General features: G+C 52.3%; 11 protein-coding genes across 11 annotated transcripts; 5 read left to right on the top strand and 6 right to left on the bottom strand.

The window, feature by feature from the left end:
* Nucleotides 1-687: 687 nt before the first annotated feature.
* Nucleotides 688-2,109, top strand: LMH87_000566 (uncharacterized protein; the record flags this gene model as incomplete). The annotated part of the gene is made up of 2 exons (XM_056198491.1): nt 688-843; nt 913-2,109. 2 exons carry the CDS (start codon nt 688-690, stop codon nt 2,107-2,109), a joined length of 1,353 nt encoding a protein of 450 aa, XP_056055436.1.
* Nucleotides 2,110-3,883: 1,774 nt separating this feature from the next.
* LMH87_000565 (uncharacterized protein) lies at nt 3,884-8,062 on the bottom strand (the record flags this gene model as incomplete). Its single annotated transcript, XM_056198490.1, has 2 exons — nt 3,884-5,836; nt 5,888-8,062. 2 exons carry the CDS (start codon nt 8,060-8,062, stop codon nt 3,884-3,886), a joined length of 4,128 nt encoding a protein of 1,375 aa, XP_056055435.1.
* A 1,071-nt stretch (nt 8,063-9,133) lies between these two features.
* On the top strand, nt 9,134-9,874 carry LMH87_000564 (uncharacterized protein; the record flags this gene model as incomplete). Its single annotated transcript, XM_056198489.1, has 1 exon — nt 9,134-9,874. One exon carries the CDS (start codon nt 9,134-9,136, stop codon nt 9,872-9,874), a length of 741 nt encoding a protein of 246 aa, XP_056055434.1.
* A 487-nt stretch (nt 9,875-10,361) lies between these two features.
* LMH87_000563 (uncharacterized protein) lies at nt 10,362-11,231 on the bottom strand (the record flags this gene model as incomplete). The annotated part of the gene is made up of 1 exon (XM_056198488.1): nt 10,362-11,231. One exon carries the CDS (start codon nt 11,229-11,231, stop codon nt 10,362-10,364), a length of 870 nt encoding a protein of 289 aa, XP_056055433.1.
* A 515-nt stretch (nt 11,232-11,746) lies between these two features.
* On the top strand, nt 11,747-12,499 carry LMH87_000562 (uncharacterized protein; the record flags this gene model as incomplete). The annotated part of the gene is made up of 1 exon (XM_056198487.1): nt 11,747-12,499. One exon carries the CDS (start codon nt 11,747-11,749, stop codon nt 12,497-12,499), a length of 753 nt encoding a protein of 250 aa, XP_056055432.1.
* A 339-nt stretch (nt 12,500-12,838) lies between these two features.
* LMH87_000561 (uncharacterized protein) lies at nt 12,839-14,237 on the bottom strand (the record flags this gene model as incomplete). The annotated part of the gene is made up of 4 exons (XM_056198486.1): nt 12,839-13,699; nt 13,765-13,801; nt 13,883-13,933; nt 14,221-14,237. 4 exons carry the CDS (start codon nt 14,235-14,237, stop codon nt 12,839-12,841), a joined length of 966 nt encoding a protein of 321 aa, XP_056055431.1.
* Nucleotides 14,238-16,148: 1,911 nt separating this feature from the next.
* Nucleotides 16,149-16,628, bottom strand: LMH87_000560 (uncharacterized protein; the record flags this gene model as incomplete). The annotated part of the gene is made up of 2 exons (XM_056198485.1): nt 16,149-16,459; nt 16,517-16,628. 2 exons carry the CDS (start codon nt 16,626-16,628, stop codon nt 16,149-16,151), a joined length of 423 nt encoding a protein of 140 aa, XP_056055430.1.
* Nucleotides 16,629-17,568: 940 nt separating this feature from the next.
* On the top strand, nt 17,569-19,009 carry LMH87_000559 (uncharacterized protein; the record flags this gene model as incomplete). The annotated part of the gene is made up of 2 exons (XM_056198484.1): nt 17,569-17,856; nt 17,909-19,009. The coding sequence occupies 2 exons, from the start codon at nt 17,569-17,571 to the stop codon at nt 19,007-19,009; spliced, it is 1,389 nt and encodes a 462-aa protein (XP_056055429.1).
* Nucleotides 19,010-19,447: 438 nt separating this feature from the next.
* Nucleotides 19,448-20,687, bottom strand: LMH87_000558 (uncharacterized protein; the record flags this gene model as incomplete). The annotated part of the gene is made up of 4 exons (XM_056198483.1): nt 19,448-20,207; nt 20,305-20,420; nt 20,574-20,615; nt 20,685-20,687. The coding sequence occupies 4 exons, from the start codon at nt 20,685-20,687 to the stop codon at nt 19,448-19,450; spliced, it is 921 nt and encodes a 306-aa protein (XP_056055428.1).
* Nucleotides 20,688-21,067: 380 nt separating this feature from the next.
* Nucleotides 21,068-21,859, bottom strand: LMH87_000557 (uncharacterized protein; the record flags this gene model as incomplete). Its single annotated transcript, XM_056198482.1, has 1 exon — nt 21,068-21,859. The coding sequence occupies one exon, from the start codon at nt 21,857-21,859 to the stop codon at nt 21,068-21,070; it is 792 nt and encodes a 263-aa protein (XP_056055427.1).
* Nucleotides 21,860-22,545: 686 nt separating this feature from the next.
* LMH87_000556 (uncharacterized protein) lies at nt 22,546-23,724 on the top strand (the record flags this gene model as incomplete). The annotated part of the gene is made up of 2 exons (XM_056198480.1): nt 22,546-22,659; nt 22,723-23,724. 2 exons carry the CDS (start codon nt 22,546-22,548, stop codon nt 23,722-23,724), a joined length of 1,116 nt encoding a protein of 371 aa, XP_056055426.1.
* Between the last annotated feature and the right edge of the window lie 610 nt (nt 23,725-24,334).

The following is a 24,334-nucleotide window of genomic DNA, read 5'->3' as shown; positions in this document are numbered from 1 at the left end:
GAGGCATTTGATCCCTCACCACAGTCAACGAGCGATCATTGTAATTTTGTTAATGGTTAACAAGTGCTGAATCTTCATCGTGTAACCATCCCAAAATGCTGGTAGTAGCGGGGTCGTTTCGCCTGCTGCATTTGGGGACCACGATGACGTGCAGGTTTCCTTATAAAATTGAATCCCGCATCGAACAACCTAGAAAAAGTCTGTGAAAAAACACATTATTGTTTCTGATGGCGGATATCAACTGAAAGTTCGATACTACGCCATGTACTACGATTCTCAATGCGGCGCAGGCTGTTGTTGCTTTCATCGCGCTCGTGATCCAAGTGCACATTCGAATCAGGCAGTAGACCGAAAAAACGTAAAAAAGAAAGTGAAACCTGCAAATCTGACCTCGAATTCACGCGACACTTGATAGAAACGGCCGACGTCGGCTTGCCGCGTGTCGATGGCGGTCCCACACTTCGGCCTGAAAGCCGCTGCCCCTCCCCCGCTACTTTCTATCCCGACGCTTCATCAATGAAGATGCTACGTGGGGGGGCCTCGGCGGCAATTGTCCATTTTCAAGTTTCCATCCGATGAATAAATACACACTGACTTCTTCTTCATTCATTTTCCCTTGATCTGTCAAACTCCCCGTCTGCTTCCTTAAACTCTCTTTTGCCCCCTTCCGCCCCCGCCATCTTGACAATGGCCGAGATCACAATTACCGGATTCAAGTCGCGCGATGTGCGCTTTCCGACATCGCTCGATAAGACTGGCTCCGATGCCATGAATGCTGCCGGCGATTACTCTTCCGCCTACTGCATTCTGGAAACAGACTCTCAATATGCTGGCCATGGCATGGTATGCGACTCTTGCTGTTCATCACCACTCTATCCCCGCGTGGACGCTAATTGTAATGCCGCGTCTTAGACCTTCACCATTGGCCGCGGAAACGACATTGTCTGCGCTGCGATTGACCAGGTTGCCGATCGCCTCCGTGGCAAGACTCTGTCCTCCCTCGTCGCAGACTGGGGCAAGACTTGGCGCTATCTCGTTTCGGACAGCCAGCTGCGCTGGATCGGTCCGGAGAAGGGCGTCATCCACCTCGCTCTCGGCGCGGTCGTCAATGCCGTCTGGGATCTCTGGGCCAAGGTTCTCGGCAAGCCCGTGTGGCGCATTGTCGCTGACATGACTCCCGAGGAATATGTTCGCTGCATCGACTTTCGCTACATCACCGACGCCGTCACGCCCGAGGAGGCGCTGGAAATGCTTCGTTCTTCAGAACCGGGCAAGTCGCAGCGCATCGAGGAGGCGCTTGCCGACAAGGCTGTTCCCGCGTACACAACCAGCGCTGGGTGGCTAGGCTATGGCGAGGATAAGATGAAGCGTCTGCTACATGAAACGCTTGACAAAGGCTACAAGTACTTCAAGCTCAAGGTCGGCGGTAGTGTCGAGGAAGACCGTCGTCGTCTGGGCATTGCACGCGACGTCATTGGCTTTGACAAGGGTAACGTGCTCATGGTGGATGCCAACCAGATCTGGTCCGTGCCCGAGGCCATTGAGTACATGAAGCAGCTGAGCGACTTCAAGCCTTGGTTCATCGAGGAGCCTACATCTCCCGACGATATCTTCGGCCACAAGGCGATTCGCGAAGCCCTCAAGCCCTATGGCATTGGCGTAGCCACTGGCGAAATGTGCCAGAACCGCGTTATGTTCAAGCAGCTTCTCATGAACGGCGCCATCGACGTCTGCCAAATTGACGCTTGCCGTCTCGGTGGTGTCAACGAGGTTCTGGCTGTCCTGCTCATGGCCAAGAAGTTTGGCGTGCCGATTGTACCGCACTCGGGTGGCGTTGGCCTGCCCGAGTACACCCAGCACCTCAGTACCATCGACTACGTCGTTGTCAGCGGCAAGCAGTCGGTACTAGAGTACGTGGACCACTTGCACGAGCACTTTTTGCATCCCTCCGTCATTGCAAATGGCTACTACCGCACACCGACGGAGCCGGGGTACAGTGTCGAGATGAAGCCAGAGAGTATGGACAAATTCACCTACCCAGGTGAGCAGGGCGTGAGCTGGTGGACAAGCGAGGAAGCCAAGCCAATCCTGACGGGCGAGAAGATTTAGCTATATAAAGGCACATAATTAATATACATTCACTCTACTCTTAATGCGGCTATAGGGGAGTCCGACGAGTCACATGTGGGATGGGATACAAGTAATTCGTTTTTCTACCCCATGCACGAGTAGCTCGGCTGCCGTCAATGAATGTGCATCCCAAAAAAGTCACATACTCCATTCACGTTGATATTTCGACATCATACTGTCATCAGGCCATATTAGCACGTAAAAGGGATCTTGAACCGCACAGCCCACATCAGATCACAGTTGTATGCAGGTCGCATCTCCGCCGCCACCCATACAGACGCAGCTGCCAATACTTTATGCACCAACGATAATTCACGGCAGGTAAGAATACGACGGCATGTCATGCTAACATACGACTTTAATAAAGTGGCCGCGGTTTGCCACCTAAGTAGACTGTGGTAATTAATGGCAAGGCTACCGCTGACGGAGCTATAAGTTCGGCTCTATCTAGATTGGGGGGGATCACGATGCATGATGCATATCGGCGACTTTTCAATGGCAAGAAATATGCCACACTAGAGATCCTCTGAATCCTTCCTCAAGGACCCTGAACGAGTACTGGCTGCCTCCACTCGGATTTGGCTTTCTTTCATTGGTGCCTTGCGCAGGCACTAATTCACAAATCGTACATGCCGCGGCGAAATGCGCTTTTTAGCATCGGCCGACCTTGGTCCCAAGATAATAGGTACCCATACTTGGGTCTTGTGTTCAGCCTGCCATGCAACACGAAGCTCAGCATAGACACTAAAATTGTATACTGTGTGAAAACCACGTGCATCGTTGCAGCCACGGTGTTCCTCTCTGCGCCTATAAATGCCAGCGATTCCGCACTTTTATTCTCCAGAGTCAGTCTCTACAAAGAGTTAAGCGATACCATCTCACAAAATGCAAATCATCCAGTCCATTGTCGCCATCACCGCCCTCGTGGCCCCCGTTGTCATGGCCGTCAACATTGGTGACCGTTGCAACCCCAAAATCGAGCATGACTACACCGCTTGCGATAGCGGCAGAAACAACATCATCTACTGCGACCCCGGTAACTCTCATTGGACTTATGCATACCGCTGCGGCGGGGGTTGCTGCCGTAACAACCCTCCCAGCTCGGGTGGCGGCTCCTACGCGTCCTGCAGCTGCTAAATGGTTCCACTGAGAAGCAGAAGGTGAGCAAAATATATACAGGCGGGAAAATTTGCGTCTAACTAACATTTAAAAGACCAAACTAGAAGAAGAAGAAAAGGTTGCGCTGCGCTGCGAGGAAAAAAAAAAAGGACAAGACAAAGCATACACTCGCTACAGGCCAGGATGCAGTCACATTCACCAGTTGTTGTGCTAGTTGAAATGCAAATTTTATTCAAGCTGGCTGTCTAGAATTAGCAAATATCGTTTCAGCCGACTTCGAATAAATGTACTCAGTCTTCAAATTTAAGCCCGCTTCGTATGCCGTTACTTTTTATCGGGTGCAACGGCAACTACTGTAGTTGTACCAGCCGAGAATCTGTGGCGTCTCAGCGGATGCTTACAGCGAGAGACAGTAACAGAAAGAAGAAAACTAGTTTTCTATAATACCGCACAATTTCACTAGAACGGCGACATTGTAGTAGAGTCAGTCGCTTTTTAAGAAGATTGGAAAAATCAAAGAGAATAAAGAAACTTAGACAAAATAAGGAAGATGGAGAGAAAATAAGGGAGATGATAGAAAATAGAGGAAATCAGGAGAATGAAGAATTATATACTAATTTTAAAATAATCTATGTTAGATCTTACACACGCGACCAGTCCTGATGCCGTTGAGCCTGTTGACGTTGTCCTTGATGCCCTTTAAGTCGTCTAGGCCGTTCTTGCCCTTCAGGTCTCGCCCTGCCTTAGCAGCCTTGCCCAGCTGCACATTATCCAGCACGCGACCCATCAAAGCACCGAAGATGAGGCCAAAAGCGTCCTTGGGGTCCTTCACAACGCCATAAACTGTCAAACCGATGTCGCCGAGGTCACCAATAAGACGGCAGAGCGTGCGGGCGGCAGTTAGTCCGGCCGCGCCGGCTGCCTCGCCGACGAAGGGAATGAAGAACAAGATGCCTAGCACCATGTTGAGGATAAATTCCTCGCGTTCCTTCTTCTCGATTTCTTTGCCCTTGTCACGGATTTCCTTCATGTTATCAACGGCCGCCACGACGGACATGGCGGGGATGTCCGTGCCGTCAGCAGCATCCTCCCATTCCATGCCAATCTGCCACTGAGAGAATGAGATGAGCAAATCCATGTCGTCACGCGTCGTGGTCATATTCTTATAGCCCTTATCAATCATATCTTTTGGGTTGAAAGCGTGGATAGCATCCATTTTGGGCACAGGAAAGCCATAATAATGGCTATCTTGCTTATCCTGACACTCTTTGACATCTTTACCGGCGTATTGGCATCCGTTGGACACGTGCATCGTTTTTCGACCAAACTCGACCCAGGACTCTTCGATACCGTACTTCTCGCTAAGCGCGTTGAAAAAGCCTTCGCGGTCCTTAATATTGAAGGTCGCGTTGTGCAGTTTCGACGAATCGAGGAAATCATGCTGGACCACGTCCGTGGGACAGTCGATATCACGTGTTCCTGACTTTGTTGAGTCACAGCCTGGAGACCTGTCGCAATTCTTGACGTCTTCTTCTTCACAGAAGTAGTGACATGACCCACAACAGTTCGGTTTTCCCGTTTCGGTACACTTGAAATATTGTTGGGCGTCTTTGCTGCCCATGAAGTCTTCAATCTGCGCTGGCACTTGGTCTTTGACATATCCTGCGTAGACATCGAAGTAGTGGTTGTAGTCACCATTCACCAGGTCGTCGTAACGCTTGATGGCGTCCCGAAGCATTGCTTGCTGAACTTGGGTAGCGTACTCGTCGACACAGTAGTCTGGGATGCTGTCTTTGGCCTTGTCCAGGCTGTCAAGAGAGTCGTATGAGCCTGTACATTCGCCAAAGTAACCGGCACTGCCGTGCATGCCATCATCGTCATCGTCGTCGCCACCATCGTTATCAAAGTCCTGAAGATCAACTGCCCAATCGGTTGTGCCGAGGAAGTTGTAGGAGTCGTAAAATTCGGCCCTTTTCGCCTTGGTATCGTCGGTCATATAGGCAACCCACTCAGTGTCGTTATAGACGAGAATATCAGAGCCAGCAGCCTGCCACTTGCGATTGACCTTTCCACCTTCAATGATTTCAGCAATTTCCGCGTTGGAAATGTAGCCCCCAGTGTCGGTGCAGCGACCGTGGGCCGCATTGGACACTCGCGGAGACCCTGTAAACTTGCACATGGGTCCGTCGCAGCCGGCCTTTTCCATTTTGAACGAACGTCCGTAGCTAGCGACGCCGACGACGACTTTGTTGGTGGGGACACCCGCCTTGGTAATCATAACCAACGAGTCCTTTGTCTCAGTGTCGTTGACGTGGGATCTGAGACAGTTGCCCGTGTCGCACCCTGGCGATGTCCATTTGTTGCCGTAATCCCATTGACCGTGCAAGTCGTACGTCATGAAAATGATGTAGTCGATATCACGGGCCATCAAGTCTACTGGGTAGGACTTCATATACCAGTAGGACGAAGGTGCGGCAAATGAAACAGACTTGTCGCTGCCAAGAGCAGCCTTCAAAGTCTTCAGGAAGAAGTAATAATTCACACCGTTGTGCGGGTCATCCGAGGGGATACCAGGGATGTCAGGGGCCTGTTTAGTCATTGTCAGCGAGATTCCATCTCCACGATTATCACTACTCACACCAGGGTACTCCCAGTCCAGGTCCACGCCGTCGAGGTTGTTAGCTTTGACGAAATCAACCACGTTCTGCTTGAATGTGTTCCTGTTGGCAGGCTTGACAGCTTCGCGCAGAATGTCAAACGTTCCGGGAAGAGCACTAAAGTCCCATCCACCGAAGGAAATAATTTTCTTAATTCCATCCATTGTCTTGAACTTGTCGAACTGCTTCTGCACCTTGCTGATATCGACCTTGAAGTCACGTGTCACTTCAGCGAATGCAAAATGAATGTGCGTATAAGCTGATGTATCAATATCGGTAACATCCATGTGAAGGCAGGGCCTGTTACCGTTCCAGGCCTCGAAATAGGCAACTTTCATCTTCTTATCGGGGGCGGGTCCTTTCTTCAACTCTCTGCCGCAATTGCTAACACAGCCATTTCGCAGTGCAGAGGTGCCAGGAGCGCCAGATTTGGAAGGAGAATAGGTGCAAAAGTCATCTGTAAGGCCGCATTGACCCCAAACATTACAGCAAGCCTTCAAAGGACACTCGTTCAAGGTCGTCAAATTGGTCCCTTTGGGAGGCTGAGGGGTGTTGGGCACCGTAGGACCGCAGACGGCGTTTGCCACAGGCGCAGGCATGGGAGGATCACCTTTGCTGACGCACATCCTGTAGTCTGGGAAGACAAGGTCGCATCCCTTCCAGCCCCATGTGTTCTTGTTGAATTCCTCGATATCTTTGGCAGTAAGATCTCTCTTGGCGGCAATTTTGGAACAGTCGTCGTCGGCTTGTGTCGTGATCGAAGCGCAAGTACCATCCGCGTTGGGCTTGGGCCGCCTGTCAGGTAGCTTGCCATATGAGCAACATACATTCTGACCCGGTGCCAATGAACTGCACAGGCCCTCTTTGGAGTTGACTTTTGTGAAGTCCTGTGGCGTCAAGCCACACTTGCTTGCTAGGGATCCGCAAGTATCCTTGGCGACGACTTCCTTTGTCTTGCAAAGTCCGCCGTCGCCTGCTGGGGGGATGGTAGAAGGGAGTGTTCCTGATGAGCAGCACACCTTTTGGTCAACCACCAGAGTGTTGCAAAAGTCCTTTTGAGGGTTATACTTCTGCAGGGTTTCTGCAGTGATACCACACTTCTTGGCAACGTCCCAGCAGCCCATGCCCTTATCGACAGTAGTAGTCTTGCAGTCAGCTCGGGCGAGAAGCACTGGTTTGAGCTGTCGCGACTGCATGGTCGAAGTCGAGTTTGTGTCGTTGGATGTGCTGTTGGATTTACCATTGATGGCGGGAAGGCGAACCGTGACGTCCATCCAGCTGCTGCCGTGACCGGAAGAAAAACATGTTCCGTGAGCCCAGGTAGCCAAAGCATCCTTTGCTTTGTATAGATTGCCGGCACTGGTAAGAATGATACCGGCTGAGTAGTCTGCGCCCAGATGGTCCCCGTGGCAAAGCTCAAATCCAGTCGTTTCAGAGATTCCCTTCTCTTGCAAGTCCTTGATGACGTTGTCAATAATTGTTTGAGTAAGACCGTGCTGGTGATGCTCGCTGCCGACGAAAATGCCGACCGCAGCTGATTTGCTGTATCCAAACTCAATGACGTTGCTTGTACATGAGGGCATCTTGGTCTGCAAATGGCGAGAGACTTGTTGCAGAGCCGAGATGGCATCCTTGGCGTCAAAGGACTGGCTGGCTGCACCCTGAGCATTGCTTTGCATGTCCTGAGGGAACCCCGTGAAAGTTGAGATCTTGCTGGTAGTCAAGTCGTAGTTGGGGGTCTCGCAAAGCGCAGCTTTGTCACTTTCCGCCTTGAAAGCGGCCTTGACACTTTCGCCGTAGTCTCCGACGCAAGCCCTGATGGCTTTGGAGTCTTTGCTCTTTACGACAATCTCAACCAGCATTGTTTCGTTGCATCTTGACAATATATCCTCATCTGGAATGAGATACCGGCCCGAATCATCGTCATCTTCCTTCAGCTCGCTGCAGCTTTCAGGGCAGGCTTTCACGACTGACGACTGAGCGCTGGTCTTGAGCCATTCGGCGAGCTCATCATCGCCTCCAGTATCGATGCTTGCAAGATCAGACGCAGCGGTGCGTGCAGATATTACAGCTGGTGAGAAGCTACCGTCAACGGCAGCCGAGGAGGCAGCCGCGCCAACCAGCAGTGTTGCGCCCGTAAATGTGGTGAGACGCATGGTGTATGTCCGAACGACGAAGGCTCAGCCCTCTCCAGCAACGCGTTGATATGCCTGCTGCGATGATACGATTTAGAGAAAGAAATGTTAAGGTTTGTAAAATAAAAGACATAGGGGAAAGAGGCTTCAATTTCTCACCGGATTACAGTAGTACTTTTTAACAAACAACTCGCAACTCCAGTGCACGACATTCGGTTCTCAGCCGGCCGCTACCCAATATGGCAATTGCCATATTGAGATAGCGGCCGAAGGTTACAACCAGGCTCTTTTTACCACCCGCCATAGTACTAATCAAGTAAACACTTTATGCTTAGGTCAATTACCGAACGAAGACATAGCTAGCTTATTCGTAAGCAGTAAATGCAGCAAAGAGTGGTCCTTGAGACCGGCGGCCAGGATGCATGTGGGTGACAAAAACCTCTGTTGTAGCGGCGAGCGACTGCTTGTCGGCTACTGTAAGGCGGACACTAGTGAACGGTTCTGCTGTGTACTTTCTTCCTCTTGATTTGCTTGTCTATTTTGTGTTTCCTACTACTTCCTCTTGGTGGACCTGATTGCCTTGCAGTCGTGGTTCCTAACTAAAGTTCAGATCTTAACTTTAGAAAGGGTCGAGTGAGTGGCTGTGAGTGGATTATCTTTACATCAAATATGATTTGCATCATCTACGACCGTGCCTCATCGCCATCGTTATTCATTAAGTGCCTTGCAATTAAACGGCAAAGGAAGATCATAAAGGGTTTTCCATTATTATTGTTATTGTCGCGATTGTGAGTTATGTACTTAGAAAATCTGAGGCATCGCTGAATCTTTCAGCAATCACACACACATACCTCGCCTGAAAACATAAAGCAACACGCGTAAACGTTAGTGGCGTTGGGTCTCACAACCAAAGAACCCGCCAGCGAACCCGCCCTAGCGACAGTGCTGATGAGTGTGTTAGCTCGCTGATTGTCCACGACACACAGCACACAAACAGAGGAGAACACGATCGAGCAATCAAGATAGACACACCTGCATCTGGATCTACTCGTCCGTCGAATTTAATTTTTTTTTGGCTCATTTTATCCTACAATGAATAACGGCACTTTTCATCTGTTCACGGAGCTGCCGCCCGAGATTCGCGCCAGCATTTGGCGTCACGCTGTCGAGCCACGTATAGTGCCCATAACGTGCTGGAGTGGCGAGCAGCGCGCCGAGGTTACAACAATGAGCGAGGCGCGGGAGGACGATTTGGCCGAGGGGTGTCGTCGCGCACGCACCGATCCTACGGCCAAGACAGAGCTGCCACTGGAACTTTACGCGAAGGCACCACTGCGGCCACCCGTACTGGATGTGTGTAGAGAGGTGCTTCAGCTCGGCTTGTATGAGCAGATGATCCTGACTCCTGGAAGTAGCACTTCCTACGCCTGGGTCAACTACGAGATGGACATTATCTATCTCGAAGACGAGGAAGAACCGTACTCGTTGTATCGAAATTGTGGGAGTCTTGTGCGACGATTACGGATACGTGCCGACCCAAGCAACGAGTACTGGTTCTACAATCAATCGGCCACGCTCAAGTCTACTTTCAATCAGCTCCAAGAGTGTTTTGTCGTAATGGGCGACGAGGCGCGTATTTGGGACTGGCGATCATACGACTACCGCAAATGGTTCTCTTGTCCTCCTGACAAGATTCATCTCATCGACGAGGAAAACGATGAGCAGATGACGCATGAGGAACTGCTTCAGATGTCTAATGAAGCCGTGAATAAATGGTCAATGTCAAGTAACAGATTTGGATCAAGTGCGTCTGCAGACGATGAAAATAGCTAGCATAAAATGGATAAACGATCAGGAGTGGCAAATGGACTCATGACCTTGGCAAGACGGTTATGACTTGTACCCTGTCCGGCTCTTAGTCGTCTCATTTTCTTTTTTCGACAAGCACTTAAGCCTTGAGGCTGATGTATTTGACGAACAGAAGGCCAAAGAAGGGAAGTTGTTCAAAAAATTTAAGGCCTAATAATGGATAACAACAATACTCAGCACCGCACTCAATGTACTGATTCCTGTGTTCGGAGGCAGTGCGAAAAATATACAAAGCCGGAGGTTGCTCACTTATTTACTAGGCATAATACGGCTACTAACGTTAGTTCCTAGTAATAGCAAATACGAGGAGAAAAGAGAGAACAAAATGAAATAGAAGAAATGAGAAGGGAAGAAAAGGAAACAGGAAATAAAAAAAGTTGAAGTACATTCGAGTTGTCCGTAGCTATTGCCTTTAGCCATCTACACCTGCTCAGTATTAAGAGTTTCTTTGTTAAATACACTTCTTTGCTTTCCCGCCAGCTTTGATGTACGAGCGTACCACAGAACGGTGCTCCGCTGGGTTTCTCTTCTTATAGTACTCCTTGTTGAAGCCGTCGATGAGATTGCGAACCTCTTGCTTGCTCTTGCCGCTTGCGATACCCTTTTGGGCCGTTTTTGCCCAATCAACTGTTTTAAGATCGACATTGGTGTTAAGCGGATCTTTTCCTAGAGTTCTCGTCTCGATGTCTAGTTGCCCTTTGAGCTTTTTGGTGGCATCCTTGATGAGATGCTTGCCATGGTCCCCAACGCGCACATCCTGCACGCGCTGCGAGAGCTCGTAGTAGTTGGCTCTGATGTCTTTCGCTTTGTCCTTATCCGCGTCAGGAACCTCGTCCGGCGCCTTGCTAACCGTATCGGATAGCTTCTCGACATAGCTTTCGAATCGATCATTATCCGTCTTGAAGACCTCGTGCGCCTCGAAGTTGCGGACTTTGGCATTGGCGGCGGTGTGCTTGTTGTAGCAGTTGGAGGCTGTTTTGTCAATGTCGATGGAGCCGTCCGCCTTCTTCTTCAACCAGTCGGAGGCATCCACGTGTTGATCGCCAATGAACTTCATGAAGTTGTTGAAGCTAGTATCCGAGTACACATCGCTGAACTGCTCCCAAGATCCTTTGCACTTCCCTTCCCGCTTCTCTGCGTCCGTGACCTCCCAGTCAGTACATCTCCATCCAATTTTTCGGTCGGCCTTTGGCTTAAGCGAGTCCGCTTCGAGCGCGCGATAGCCCAACACGCGCTCCATGCATCCTTGAACGCCGCCCGCGAGCACGGTCGGGCTCAGTAGGTTGAGTGCGACCACGGAATAAACGATAAATTGACGCATTTCGGCAAAAGTGACGGCGCAAATCTCCTGAAAAAACTTGAAAAGGAAAAGAAAAGGTGCCTAATTCCCTTCTATAAGGTGTGGGCATTTACTGGCCGGTATGCTGCTGGGGCATACGTTCGACAAATTGAGTATTTCATTCTTGCTTTCCATCTTTCTAAGTGTCGTCGCTGCCGTCTGACCCCCGGCCGCTACCTCAATCTGGCAATTACTGTACTAGGCCATAACAATATCAGAGAACGAATAATTTTCTTAGTTTGTGCCGAATGTTCTTTGTATCAGAACGGCCCGATCGAAGGTCTCGGCGCTGCCTAATTCGGTATCTGCCACATTGGGCAATGTCAGAATCTGGCGATCGGTGCTCCTTCGAACCTACACTAATTACGTAGTAATGCCCGGGGAGTAGATAGAGAAAAATATCATACAAACTCGATACTTTCGATGTAGTTTAGGAAATCTCATCCTCGTGACATTTGACTGCTATTCTTGCAACTTAACACTTTCTACACCACAAGATGAAGCATCTCATTGTTGCCTCGCTCGCCGCGACGGCGCTCGCGGCCGGCTTCCCTGGCCGAGAGCACGATCCCAAAACCATCAAGTCATGCATTGACTGGTACGACAACTACAATGAAAAGACCTGCGAGGACGTCCGCTCCTACTACCGCATCACGCCCGAGGACTTTCACACGTGGAACCCGTCCATCGGCACCGACTGCAAGCCTTGGCTGCCCATCTCCTACTGCGTCCTGACGAAGGAGAAGTGGGAAGAGTACCAGAAGAACCACACGACAACGACCACGACCACTACTCCCGCGCCGACGAGCACCTCGACCCTGGGCCCGACCCCCACGGCCTGGCGGGAGCGAGGCTGCTACGCCGACAGCAACAAGGATGCTCGCGTTATGGACAAGCTCGTCAGCCCCGAGGGCGGCGATGCGAAGCTCACCTTGAAGACGTGCGAGGATGGCTGCTATCGCAAGGGCTACAAGTTTGCGGGTGTCGAGAACGGCAACCAGTGCTGGTGCAGCTCGTCCATCGCGGGCGAGTGGGCCAGCGATCAGAACGAGTGTAACATGCCTTGCGCCGGTGACGGCAAGGTTATTTGTGGTGGCAAAGAACGTGTCTTTGTGTATGAGGCTCAGTATGCTGACCCTTCTCGCCCCATTACTACTACTGGCACCATCTCTTCTACTACCACTACCACTGTCGCTACTCCAGCCTCTTCAAAGAAGAGCACGGGAAGCACCTCGTCCCCGCGTTTATGAATCTCCATCGTGAGCTTTTTGCTCATTATTTATGTATTTAATTAAACACGTTATTTCTGTAACTTTCTTTCAATACTTCGATACTGAGCTCTCGATCTTCCACATTTCTGATAATTATTACCTCCGGAGCCAACACTATTCTTTTCATTACTGGCAAGCTCGAATTTGAGGTATTGTTGTTCTTCAACATGCCCTTAGTTAGTACCAATATAGACCGCCGACGCAGCAAGGATGACCAACATTGTTTAATATAAAAAGTTCTTACGCCTTTATCGAGGCTTCCTTTATCTAGAACATATAAGATGAAGGCATCTCTGAGGCGAGTGGACTTCAGACTAACTACATACTACCAAACTCTGAATGTGCGAGGGTGCGCGCCTCTGCCGCTACGCCTTGTAGTGACAAGACGTGTACCAGCCAGCCTGCACGTTGCGCGTCTCTTGCAAACGAGTCAGCAACGTCGGCAAATCTCTTCACATGCCGTCGCATAATTTGTGTGTACACAAAATGGCACTCCTCGGCCGAGTCTGCAGAGTACGTGCCCAGATGCATCGCCACCTCGTCAAATGTGTTGGAGCTGTCACAAAGAGATGTGATATGACCGGATACGGCTTTCGTAATCACACGAATCAGCGACATGGACTTGCATGATGACATGCAGATTGCGCAGTTGCTCAAAATGTCGAGCTGGTTGAGGGCGTCTCGTAAAACTGACAAGGCATCGGTCACAGATGCTGGTCCATATGATGTTACTACAGGCCATTGATGTCCCATAACTTCGCAAAGCAATTGATCAATCTTTTCGCCATGGTAGCAATCTTGAACAGTCACATATGCAGGGTATATCTGCAACGGACTTGTTTCCGTGCTCAGACTGGCCGAGCAGCTTTGAACAGCTTGACATTCTGGTGAAGATGGCAGCACCTCGGACGATTGGGGCGAGGCTTCACCAAAGGCGCTCAGGTTGAGCCACATATTATTGTCTTCCTGCATTCTCATGTCACCCACAAAGAAAAAGTTGTCGTCCACAAAATCTGTCGTAGGAGAGGCCTCGAATAACTCGCTTCCGGACTTTAGAGTGGAACGGCTTGCCATCGAAATGCCCGAGTCGATGCTATCGGTATTCGAGCCTGGTGAGAAATTGCCAGCGCCAAGACTATAGGCTAGCAACTCTGTGTGTGTTTTCAAATTGTTGGGAGTCTGTAGTTTGAAAGCGTGTCGTGAGGAGGAAGTCGTGTAGAAGCAGGTTGTTTTAGAATGCGCACATTCTTTGCATTGCGGGCGCTGGCGAGAGCAGCCAATCTTTGAGTCTTCGTTAGCATACAGCTGAAAGTCACAGTTCTGTTGTCCTTGTTTGGCGAGGAAATGGAATGAACTGCATACTCTCTTCTGTTGACAGGCTTGGCAACTCGGTACTGCACGTCGGCGGAGCACCTTTGTCGGCCTCTTGCTCGCTTTGTGAAATGTGTGAAACATGGCTCTCGAAAATGATGGCGCTGGATGCTCAAACTAAAGAAGTCAGATGAAGAAATTCGAAGGAAAGGATATAATCGTTTCAGCAGACAACAAGAAATTGCTCTCCGTCTTTTTTACAACGGCTGGCACCGGCTTCGCCAGCACGATCCATCTCCGCCTATTTAGCCTACAGGCTCGTTCAGCTGAGGAAGGTTGTTCGTGCTGCTAGCCAATGAACAGGCGGTCTCGCCGGACTTCTCTCGTACCCTGGGACACTCTGCATCGGTGCTTGCCTTTTGAAGAATCTTTGAGCCGATAAAGTACAGGGGTAACAATGGGCATGATCGTAGGGCTGCGGGAAACGGCCTTTTGGGGTGGCAATTATGGACCCCTGCCAAGGTGCTACACGCTGGTGCTGATGGTGAGAACTAATTAGTTTGGGTGGGAGAGGAGAAGGATTTTTTAGGGCCGCGTATGATTTTCAAGGCCTCCCAGGTTTGGGCTTGGCAGGGGACTTGTTCGGAGGCAACGTGACAGTGCACTTCTGTGAGATTCATATCTCACGATGGGAAGGATTTCGATAGGAACCACGAGGAAGAAACGGGAACTGTGGGCGGCCATAACCTCAAGTCGGCATATGACACGCGTCTCGTTAGGCCTTTGCCGGTGCGAAAATTAACTCTAATTCATCTTTGCTTAAAGTGTGGATTCACGTTCGAGGCCAACATTGACAATTTTTCGGCGCTGAAGCTTCGGCAGCCACGCTTTTTAGCAAGGCAGCAAAAGAAGCGAGAGGCCGCTCGGTGACTAGTAAGCATTAGCGACCGCAGCTTGTACAATGTTAGTTGGCGATTGCCGGCGGTTTCCAAGAGAGGAACTGGCCAGCATCAGCATGGAAAGAGGCTTCGGTCTTATAGCCCCTGTACTCGCCTGCCCCATTAGGCAAAGTAACTAGTGAGTACGCAAAATAGAAGCATAACTAATGGGAGCTGCAGAACCACCCGTTGCTTACAATGATAAGCAAGGCTGTGCAACCGTTCGGTCACGGACCATTTCGGGTCTGGATCTATCATTGACTATAATTATGGCTCACTTGAAGCTTTTCAGTCAGAAAATTGAGATTTCCGTCAAGACAGCTTGTGTTTAGTCAGTACTATTATCAGAGGTTGCGAGGAAAGAATATCTGTCGCGGGCCTCTTGGTCGGATTGGATTTAGTTACTGGCTAGATTTGCCCTCGAGGGCATGCGATCGTCTCTTGCTCACCTCAGCTAATCGTCAATCATCTCTTCATTCTTCGTGATCATCGTAGACGTTCAGCGCTGTAGGAGGAGAGATCGTTCATTCTCTCACTTTTTCAACACAGGAATAACTTTTTTTTCCAACGAGATGCAATGCAGATATGCCCTGCTCTACGCGACAGCTCATGGAACTATGGGGCCTTTCAGGCTGCTCCAGAAGGTACGCCAAAAGCCACCACCGGCGCAGAAAGCCCCTAGTTAGCCACAATGTAGGTTGCCACAGAATGGTTGCGCAAAACCGATATCGTGGATAGGGTAGGAAAGAGATAACAGAAGATAGGTGAGTACAAGAAGACTTGATATCGCCCAGAAGAGATGCTTTGCCAGAGTAAAACACTCCCATCGGGCCCCTCCGACGCTGCTCCTAAACGCAGCGCTCGTGCAGGACATGCTGCGGAGCACCCAGGTCCGGGTCGTCAAGCAGAGCCTTTGGACACCGAAGCCAGAAGCAGATTTTCATACAACTATGTCGAGGATTATGCGCCGCAGGTTATTTAAGATGACTCGGAACTCGGACATAATCAGGCAAACCAGGCGCTGGCTGACTTGTAGGATACGGGATGTAAGCATATGGCGAGATACATGAATGTGAGCGTGAGTGTAATACGATTCACCAGAAATGTAGAACATAACCCCAGCAAAGCGAGAAGAAATGGACGACTTACTCACTAAATTATATACGCGCCCTGGGGCGCTGTGATTAGATTGCAGGTGCCTAGCTAGATCAACACTAATAGGTTCCCAGAGAGCGTAGGTTGGAAAAGTCCTCACACTCCAGCCGCTTACTTCGGACTGAGGGAAATATACTCCAAGAGCCATTTTCTCGCTCTTAGCAGCCTTTTGTGACCGTGTTTATTGTACAATGCAATGTAAGTGCGCATTCTCGCCGAGCTTCTCACGCCGTCTTGGCTCCCTCTGGGTCATGCGCAGAGACCTCAATCTCGACCCGCATATCGTCCTCACCTAGGCGTGTAACACCTACGCAGGTCCATAGCGGCTGGTGATCGGGCATATACTTGCGAAAGTTGCGCACCATGGCGTCCATGGCCTCCGTATTGAGGGGGAGATGGTACGAGTTGACGCGAAACACTTGTGACCAGCCCTTGCCGCCGGCGTCCTTGAGGGCCATTTCTACATTGGCAAAGGCCAGGTCGATCTGGGCGTTGATTTCCTTTTCGAATGCGCCAGTTATGGGGTCCCATCCCCCTATGGCCGACATGTTTAGCATTCTGATATTGGTGTGCGGCAACAGGGCGTGCTCACCTTGACCTGCGCACTCGATGCGGTCGCCAACGCGCACCGCCTGGCTGTAGTGGAAGTCTTTCTGTTGCTTAACCCCGAGGTCTTTGTATGCATAGTACTTGAGATGAGACATGACGGGTGTGTTGAATGGAGATGTTGATGAAACAAGTGTGAAGAGTCGAATCGCGAATGACGGGTGAAGACACAACTCCATGCACTCTACGATCTCAACGGGCGAGTCTTTATATCATCGGGTCTAGTAGCTGATTGGGGTATTTGTCAGCGCTTTGATTAATGCATAGATCGCGATGTGGGTAGCTCCAGTACTCTCGTGACGATTGTAGTGAGGCCAGTATCAGGTCCAGGGTAGGTTATCCCCTTTCACTTTACGTGTGTCATAGCATTATTATACCCTGTTAAATGTGCTAAAAGTCAAATCGAACAGCAGCAGCCGACGGGTGAGCAGTATATAAAACGACGCAGAAGAAAATGAACATGACAAATACAGGGCCCTACAGCTACTCCCGGCGGGTGACATTCTTTAACACTCCTAACAAAGGAACATGGTACCGTTTTTCTCAACCTGGCCTCTGGAGGGAACATGTCTTAGAGACAGACTCCTAGGCCTTTCCCCCCGTGAAGTTGGGCCAGCGTATCAAATCTAACTTTCTCCTGTAGACACGGTCAAATGCCAAGTCAGCACACCGACCTCGTCCTGGTGAATGGCCGTACTGCATCTGACGAAAGAGGCAAGGCTTCGGGGATGGCTCTCCGGGTTGCGCCCCTCCACACGGCGCTGCCCCGCTCCATTTCAGCTTGAAGCCAATTTTTCTCCGAAGCTGAGCTGAAGAGAGGAGGTAAATCGCATTTGCCTCATATTGTCGAATTGCTACCGTTTCTTGCAAGTGTCGAGCTTTCATATTAAGCGACATTGTGCTGTGAGAGCAACTCCGTCACATCGAGTCGTCAAAACCGTTCAAGCAGCCGAACTGGGTACCGAACCCCGTAGCTTTCGGACAGTCGCCACCCAGCATCACATAGACCTTTTTACGACCACAATTTGCAATCTCACGATGGCACTGAGATCGGCCCTCGCCTCGGCGCTCCTGCTCGCTGGCGCCGTCTCCGCCGACTGCTCCAACAAGCTTGCCGTCAGCTACCCTGCGCCCGAGGCTGCCAAGGGCTGGTCGTACCAGCTCGTTGCCAGTGGCTTCAAGAAGCCCCGCGGCATTGAGTTCGACAAAGACGGCGGCCTCCTGGTCATTGACGCCGGTGCCGGTCTTGTGCACCTCAGCCTCAAAGATGAGGGCAACGCCTGCCTCTCCGTCGACAAGAAGACGACGCTCATCGACAGCAAAGAGGTACATACTCCTTGACCTTTATAATACATTTGCCCCCACTGACAAGCTACAGCTCAACCACGGCATTGCCCTGACGGATGACGGCAAGACACTGTATGCCTCCTCGGCGGACAATGTCTACGAGTGGACGTACGACTCCAAGGCCGTCAAGCTCGGCGACACCAACCGCACCATTGTCACCAACATGAGCACGTCGGACCACACCACACGCACGCTGCTCCTCTCCAAGAAGAAGCCCGGCATGCTGCTCGTCTCCCGCGGCAGCCAGTCCAACGAGGACAACAACGCCACCGAGCTCGACTCGGGCCACTCACAGATCCGCAGCTTCGACCTGTCCAAGCTCGGCTCCAGCAGTGGCGCCAAGCCATACGAGTACCTCGACGGGCACGTCATTGGCTGGGGCCTGCGCAACTCGGTCGGTGTGGCCGAAGATGCCCTGGGCGGCCTCTGGTCCGTCGAGAACTCGGTCGACGAGCTGCACCGCAAGGGCCAGGACATCCACCAGGACAACCCCGCCGAAGAGCTCAACTACCACGGCACTATTGACAAGCCCGACGACAAGCAGTCCCAGGGCGGCAACTATGGCTACCCCGTCTGCTACGCCATCTGGAGCACCAAGAACTTCCCGGAACTCGGCACACTGAGCACCGCGTCGCAGTTCCCCGACGACGACGCCCCCGGCAACGTCACTGACGCCGCCTGCAACGACGAGTACGTCGCCCCACGCCTCGCCTTCCAGGCTCACACGGCGCCGCTCGACATCAAATTTGATGCCGATGGCACCAACGCCTACGTCTCATTCCACGGCAGCTGGAACCGCGAGGACCCCGTCGGGTACCGCATCGCTAGCGTCGCCTTCAAGGACGGCCAGCCGACCGCCGGCAAGGACAGCATGGACGCCGCCGTCGACGTGCTCACCACAAAGGACCTCTCCAACTGCCCGGACAACTGCTTCCGCCCCGTGGGCCTCGCCTGGGACAGCAAGGGCCGGCTCTGGTTCTCATCGGACAGCACGGGCGAGATCTTCGTCATGCAGCATGACAGCAGCTCGGGTGGTGGTGGCAAGGACGGAAAAAGTGTTGGCAGTCGCCGGGCTCCCGAGCTTGCTGCAGCGGCATTTGTGGCTCTTGCTGTTGCTGCTCTTCTGTCGTGAGGAGCTGCCTACCACAGCCAGCCCTGGTTTCTATTACTGTTATGATGATGAAATATGAGAAGCGCACATGAACAAATACATACAGACTGCAAATATAAAAGTTTAGTCTAAATAGATCACGACACATATAATCAATTGCCTTGATACTTTTTATTGGGACTCATTACACGTATAGTTCAAGTTAGGCTTGCGGACCAGCTGGCGCGCTCTCGATATGAGACTCCGTCTTTGTCAGCTTCTCAGGCGCCTCACGCCCCTCGCCTCGTTTTGTTTTGATGCACTATATTATGCCAGAAAAAACGCCGATATTCTTCTTCGGACCCTCAATGCTCTCATCTGAAACGTAAGGCAATTAATATGTTGGGTTCCCTGCGTAGTGGCTGTATGTATATCGTGGTTCGGTGTAGGTGTAGATTCTTCTTGCCTCTGGCCAACCTCTTAGTCCTCAATCTTCTTAACACACTCCCACTCGCCGCGGAGGTTCTCCTTCCACAGTGAGACCTTGTTGTCGGCGCCGCTGACAGCAAGCACGTTACCGCTGAGGGACCAGCTTACGCGCCAGATGGGTGCCTCAAAGTTGAGCGTCTTGCATTCCCACTGGGCAGCGCCATCGGTCGTCGAGTCCGAGGTCCAGATGCGAACTGTCTTGTCCTGTGAAGCGGATGCAATGTACGACCTTTTGAGGACGGTGGGAGACCAGGCAACGTCGCGAACCCAGTCTGAGTGGCCAGTGAGGGCCTCTACCTCTTGCTTGTACGACTGGCTGGCCGGGTCAAAAGCCCAAATCTTGACGACATTGTCACTGCCACCAGTGACGAAGCGGCGGTTACCGGCGGCAGCGGGGCCGGGAGAGCTGCTGACGATACTGCCGGGAGCGGTAGCGGGAGCCCAGGAGACGGAGTTGACGCCGAGGCCGTGAGCGTGGAACGTGGTGTGATCAAAGGCCGAGTCCTTGAATTCAAGAACGCTGACGTTTCCGTCGGAAGAAGCGCAGGCTAGTAGGCAGCCAGCCTCGTGAGGTGCCCACGAAACAATGTTGACCGAGGCCTTGTGTAGCGGAAAGTCGTAGATGCGCTGCCACTGGTGCTGGGGTCCTTGTTCCTTCCAGATGAAAACCTTGCCGTCATAACCGGCGGATGCGAGAATGTTGCCGTACTTGGGGTGCGCCCAAGCGACGCACCAGACGGCACCTTCGTGACTGCGGGCGCCATTCGTTAATCATTGGGTCGCATAGATTGTTTTCGTCGTAACGGTGAAGCCTTGTTAAGAGGGGGCGGGTAGGACGAGAAGCTTACCCCTTAAGAGTCTCAATTAAACGCTGGGTCTCGCCTTCGATTTCGAAAATTCGGATAGTGCGGTCGCTGGAGCAGGTGGCCAGCTTGCGACCGTAGTAGTCGAGGACGGCGTCATGCTACGGGACGTTCGTGTTAGCTTGGGCGGTGTCGCAACTCGGCAGGCGGGAGCAGAGAATAGTTCGTATTGCACGGTGGATGCAGCAGGTGCGACTTCTAGCTGTCGCGAACGCGGGCGGTATTTGAACAATGCTGCGTGGATTCGTACGTACAATCATATCATCATGGCCAGAGTTGGAGATGACTTGCGCCGCCTAAGCACCCGTTAGCTGTCTGGTTGGGAATGTGCCGTTTCCTAATTCGGAGAAAGGGATTGGCAGTACCATTTTGACTATAGCAACACCAGTCTGTGAGTTGAAGAAGAAAACGAAGCTTGATATAACTCAAGAAAGAACAGTGACACGGAGAGTCTCAAACGCCAGCGCAGCTGTAGCTCAGGCACTTGGTGGTGATGGGGACAGATGGCAAGGGGACGAGTCCCGCACGTGATATGCACCCCACTTGTTCGTGCTCCCGGCTTGGACCTGGAAATTGCACATCTACATCGCGATCTTCAACAAGCATTTTGAAACTAAATTCATTCATGTCAATTTTGGCATTGTCGAATTCCCAGGGATCTTGTGCTCAGGTGTGCCGAAGTGTGAAGTCGGCAGAAGAGTACGGCACTTGACAAGGAGTCGCAGCATCTTGAGCATAAGCCACCGAGCTATTCACCATGCACACGTTCCAGCACTGCCGATGCATGTAGCTCGGATGGAAGAAAATGTAATCTTGGCCCCATCGTGTCTTCATCCCGGTCGCCAAAGTATTCTCCGACGCTCCAATGCAGCATATCTGATTCTGGGTGCTCCAAATACGGCAGCGTCTCATCCTCCCAAGCTGCAATAACTGTGTACCAATCCGCGAGGTGCTGGCTGAGAGGAGAATCGCACCGACACAGATCCGGCGTTGTCTCTCTGTCGGTGGCGTGGACGGTAAAAGTCTGAAGGTCTGGACATTGATAGACGAGACTATGGCTGAAGCGAGTCAAGTCCACCAGGTCATTCCAATGCAGCACCAGATGCCTCAGCGGCAGGCTCTGGTGAGCGTGGATGACGTCGAGGAAGTCGGTGGCGCGTGCGGTGCAGCCCATATACACGATGGTCCGGTCCGGTATTAGCCAGTACACGGCCGAGGGTGATGCCGCAGAGGCACCACTGCCTGCCAGCAGCTTTGTGTATAGCTTTTTCATCAGATGGCGCGATTCTTGGCAAGCGAGACCAGCCTTGTAAGGTGCTACGCCGACGGGCTTCATACGTATGCGCAGGCCACTCGCCTGGAGATTGACGTGCGGGTGCGATGTGTACCAGACTGCCCATTCGCAGAGCGCCTGTCGCCAAACATGATGACGGATCTCAGGTGGCAGGCATGGGAACTGAGGAAAGCAACTTTGTCGCGTTGTGACTGAACCCTGCTGCTGCTGCTGCTGCTGCTGCTCTTGTTCGCACTTGGAGGCCATGTCTAGGAGTTACCGTGAGATGGCGTGTAGATGCGCGGACGGGAAACAGGCTCTTTTGGGCACGCAAGCAGATTTTCCGACTCGCATTTCTATCAGATATAGGCTGCAGATTGGACAGGAGATCATGGCGTAACAGGACCACTTGGGTGTGGCAGATGCAGTGATGAGGAGCTGCAGGTAGACTGTGCCACTATTCGGAGCGTTACAGGGGTCGATGAAGTGCTTCAGTGTTGTCTTCGCCTGCAGATCGGTCTGGTGCAGCAACACAGCGTCAGCATTCACCGACACCTCACCTATCGGCCGCTGTGGCAGCCCCAACAGCCCCTAAGAAACCCTGCACAGCGAGCCTCGGGGTCCCGCCACGCCGCTTCAGCAATCACAGGCCAGTTCCGCCCGCAAGGCTCCACCTTGCTAGGCCCGACCCCAGCTTGCTTGCCACGGCCTCGGCTCCGTTTGTCATCTTCTGCAACATCACATATGCCCTCACACTTTATACCAAGGGAGCTGCTTCACTCGCTCTGATCTCTTATCATCTACCTATCTACTATCAAGCAAACAAGGCTTTTCTTGTGCGACCTACTCCGTGTCCCTTGTCATTGGCACAGCCGCCAGAACGACACTCCCGCGCGGCACTAATCGCCTCCCCTCCATCCGACGACGCAAGCCACCCTCCTTTCGCAGCAGCCATGGCGGACGCTTCGTGCAGCGGCGGAACGCCTTTCAAGCAACTTACGGACCATCAGTCGCGCGATGTCAGCCATCATCAAGACCGTCTGGTCAACGGCAACCAACCCCGCGGAGTATGTTTCCAAAACACGCACCTCGCCTCAGACGATGCTAACCAGGGCCGCTCTCCCTTCCAGGCTTTCCGATCGAGACCGCAGAACATGGCGCAAGGGCCTCAGGAGTTTGACGCATTTATGGGTACACCTGCGGGACTGCCGGGCATGCACCACGATCCTGCCGGCCGACTCGCTGCTCATGCCGCTGCCTTGAATCCCGCGCAAGCCGCAGCGAGTGCCTTTGGCCCCTCTGTCGCCCCCGAGCTCACATACCAAGCCCACTCTCCTGCTCCCGCCATGAACAGCAACTGGGCTGCCGACTTTTCCAAGTTTGCCGCGCAGCAGCCGCAGCATCAGCAACAACCGCAGCAACAACGGGGCCCCATGTTTGCCGGCGCCGCCAACCCCATGCAAATGAACTTTCAGAGCGCCTTTTCACCGCAGCAGACGAGCTTCTCACCCTTTTTCGCACCCGCTGGTGGCGCCTATGCCCAGCCGCAGCAGCAGCAGGCCGTGGCCGGCGAGGCCGACTTTGACCAGGAAATGGCCAAGTGGATGGCCAGCAACACGGCGACCGGCAACATGGAGCAGGTGGACGCCGCCATGGAGCAGATGGCGCGTGAGCTCGAGCTCAACGAGCAGGCGCTTGCGCAAGATCAGAGTGCTGCCACAGCAAAGGACGCGCAAGACGAGAGGCACTTCTCGGACCTCGGCGTCCCGGAGCTCAACAACCTGACGCTGGAGAACCGCGAGGCGCCCACCGTCACCCCGCCGGAACCCCTGCAGGAAGAGAACACGGTGGCTGACATGCTGGCCGACGACGCGCGGAACAAGTCGGCCGTCTCGGAGGCGGCGGAGCGACTGCTCGAGTCGGTGCAGCACGAGAGCGGCGAAAAGTGGCAAAACTCAGTCTTCCTCGCGCTGATGCGTGACTTCCGTGACGGGAAGAAGGACATTGTCGGCAACGAAGTGCAGGAGACGGACGGCACAGAAGGCCCCTCGGGTGAGGGCGCTGCTACCGCCGCCGCCGCGTCGGCGGACAACGAGGCGGCCCCGGCAGCCCCGGCAGCCCCGGCAACGTGACTGGCCTCTCTGGAAAAGACGGATAGAAATGCAATTGCGGCAGTCTCATCACCGCACGCCGCGCCATCCTTGCGCGAAGCCGACGGCCGACTCGGCGTGGACCGCGAGGATGAAAAGAGTGTACAGGGGAGCCGGCCGCAAAGGCCGGACCCGCGCCTCTTCCTCTGCCCCAAGCAGAGATCGTGCGCGTACCACATGGCCGATCCTTACATGTAAAAGCGAGACTCGCTTGGTATTCGGTCGATTGGCCGGCCGGCATCATCTGTACACAATATATAATATTTCAAAGCCCGGGATTCGAATATTAAAGATTTGAGGCTCGAATGTAGAGATTCTTTAGTACATGCAGAGACAGGGTAGATTCAGTAGCTAGCTACAATCACATTGCAAGACGAGTGAGAAAGGGTATCTTCTTTTCAGATATTGTGACTTTTTTTCCTTTTATTGCATTGATGCTATTTCAGCAAAGTACGTACATACATAACCGCTTCATCCATCCATTACGGTTATTGAATTGGCCGACCCCATCCGTCGATGCGAGTGTGAAAAGACAAAACCCCCAAAATCCATTCATTTCATTGTCGCTCTCCCATCTCAGCGGAGAGGACCA

This window comes from Akanthomyces muscarius, chromosome 6 (assembly GCF_028009165.1).
Source record: "Akanthomyces muscarius strain Ve6 chromosome 6, whole genome shotgun sequence".
In the NCBI taxonomy this organism is placed as follows: domain Eukaryota; kingdom Fungi; phylum Ascomycota; class Sordariomycetes; order Hypocreales; family Cordycipitaceae; genus Akanthomyces; species Akanthomyces muscarius.
Note: the sequence above shows the minus strand (reverse complement) of the source record. Positions and strands in the feature narration are given on the sequence as shown.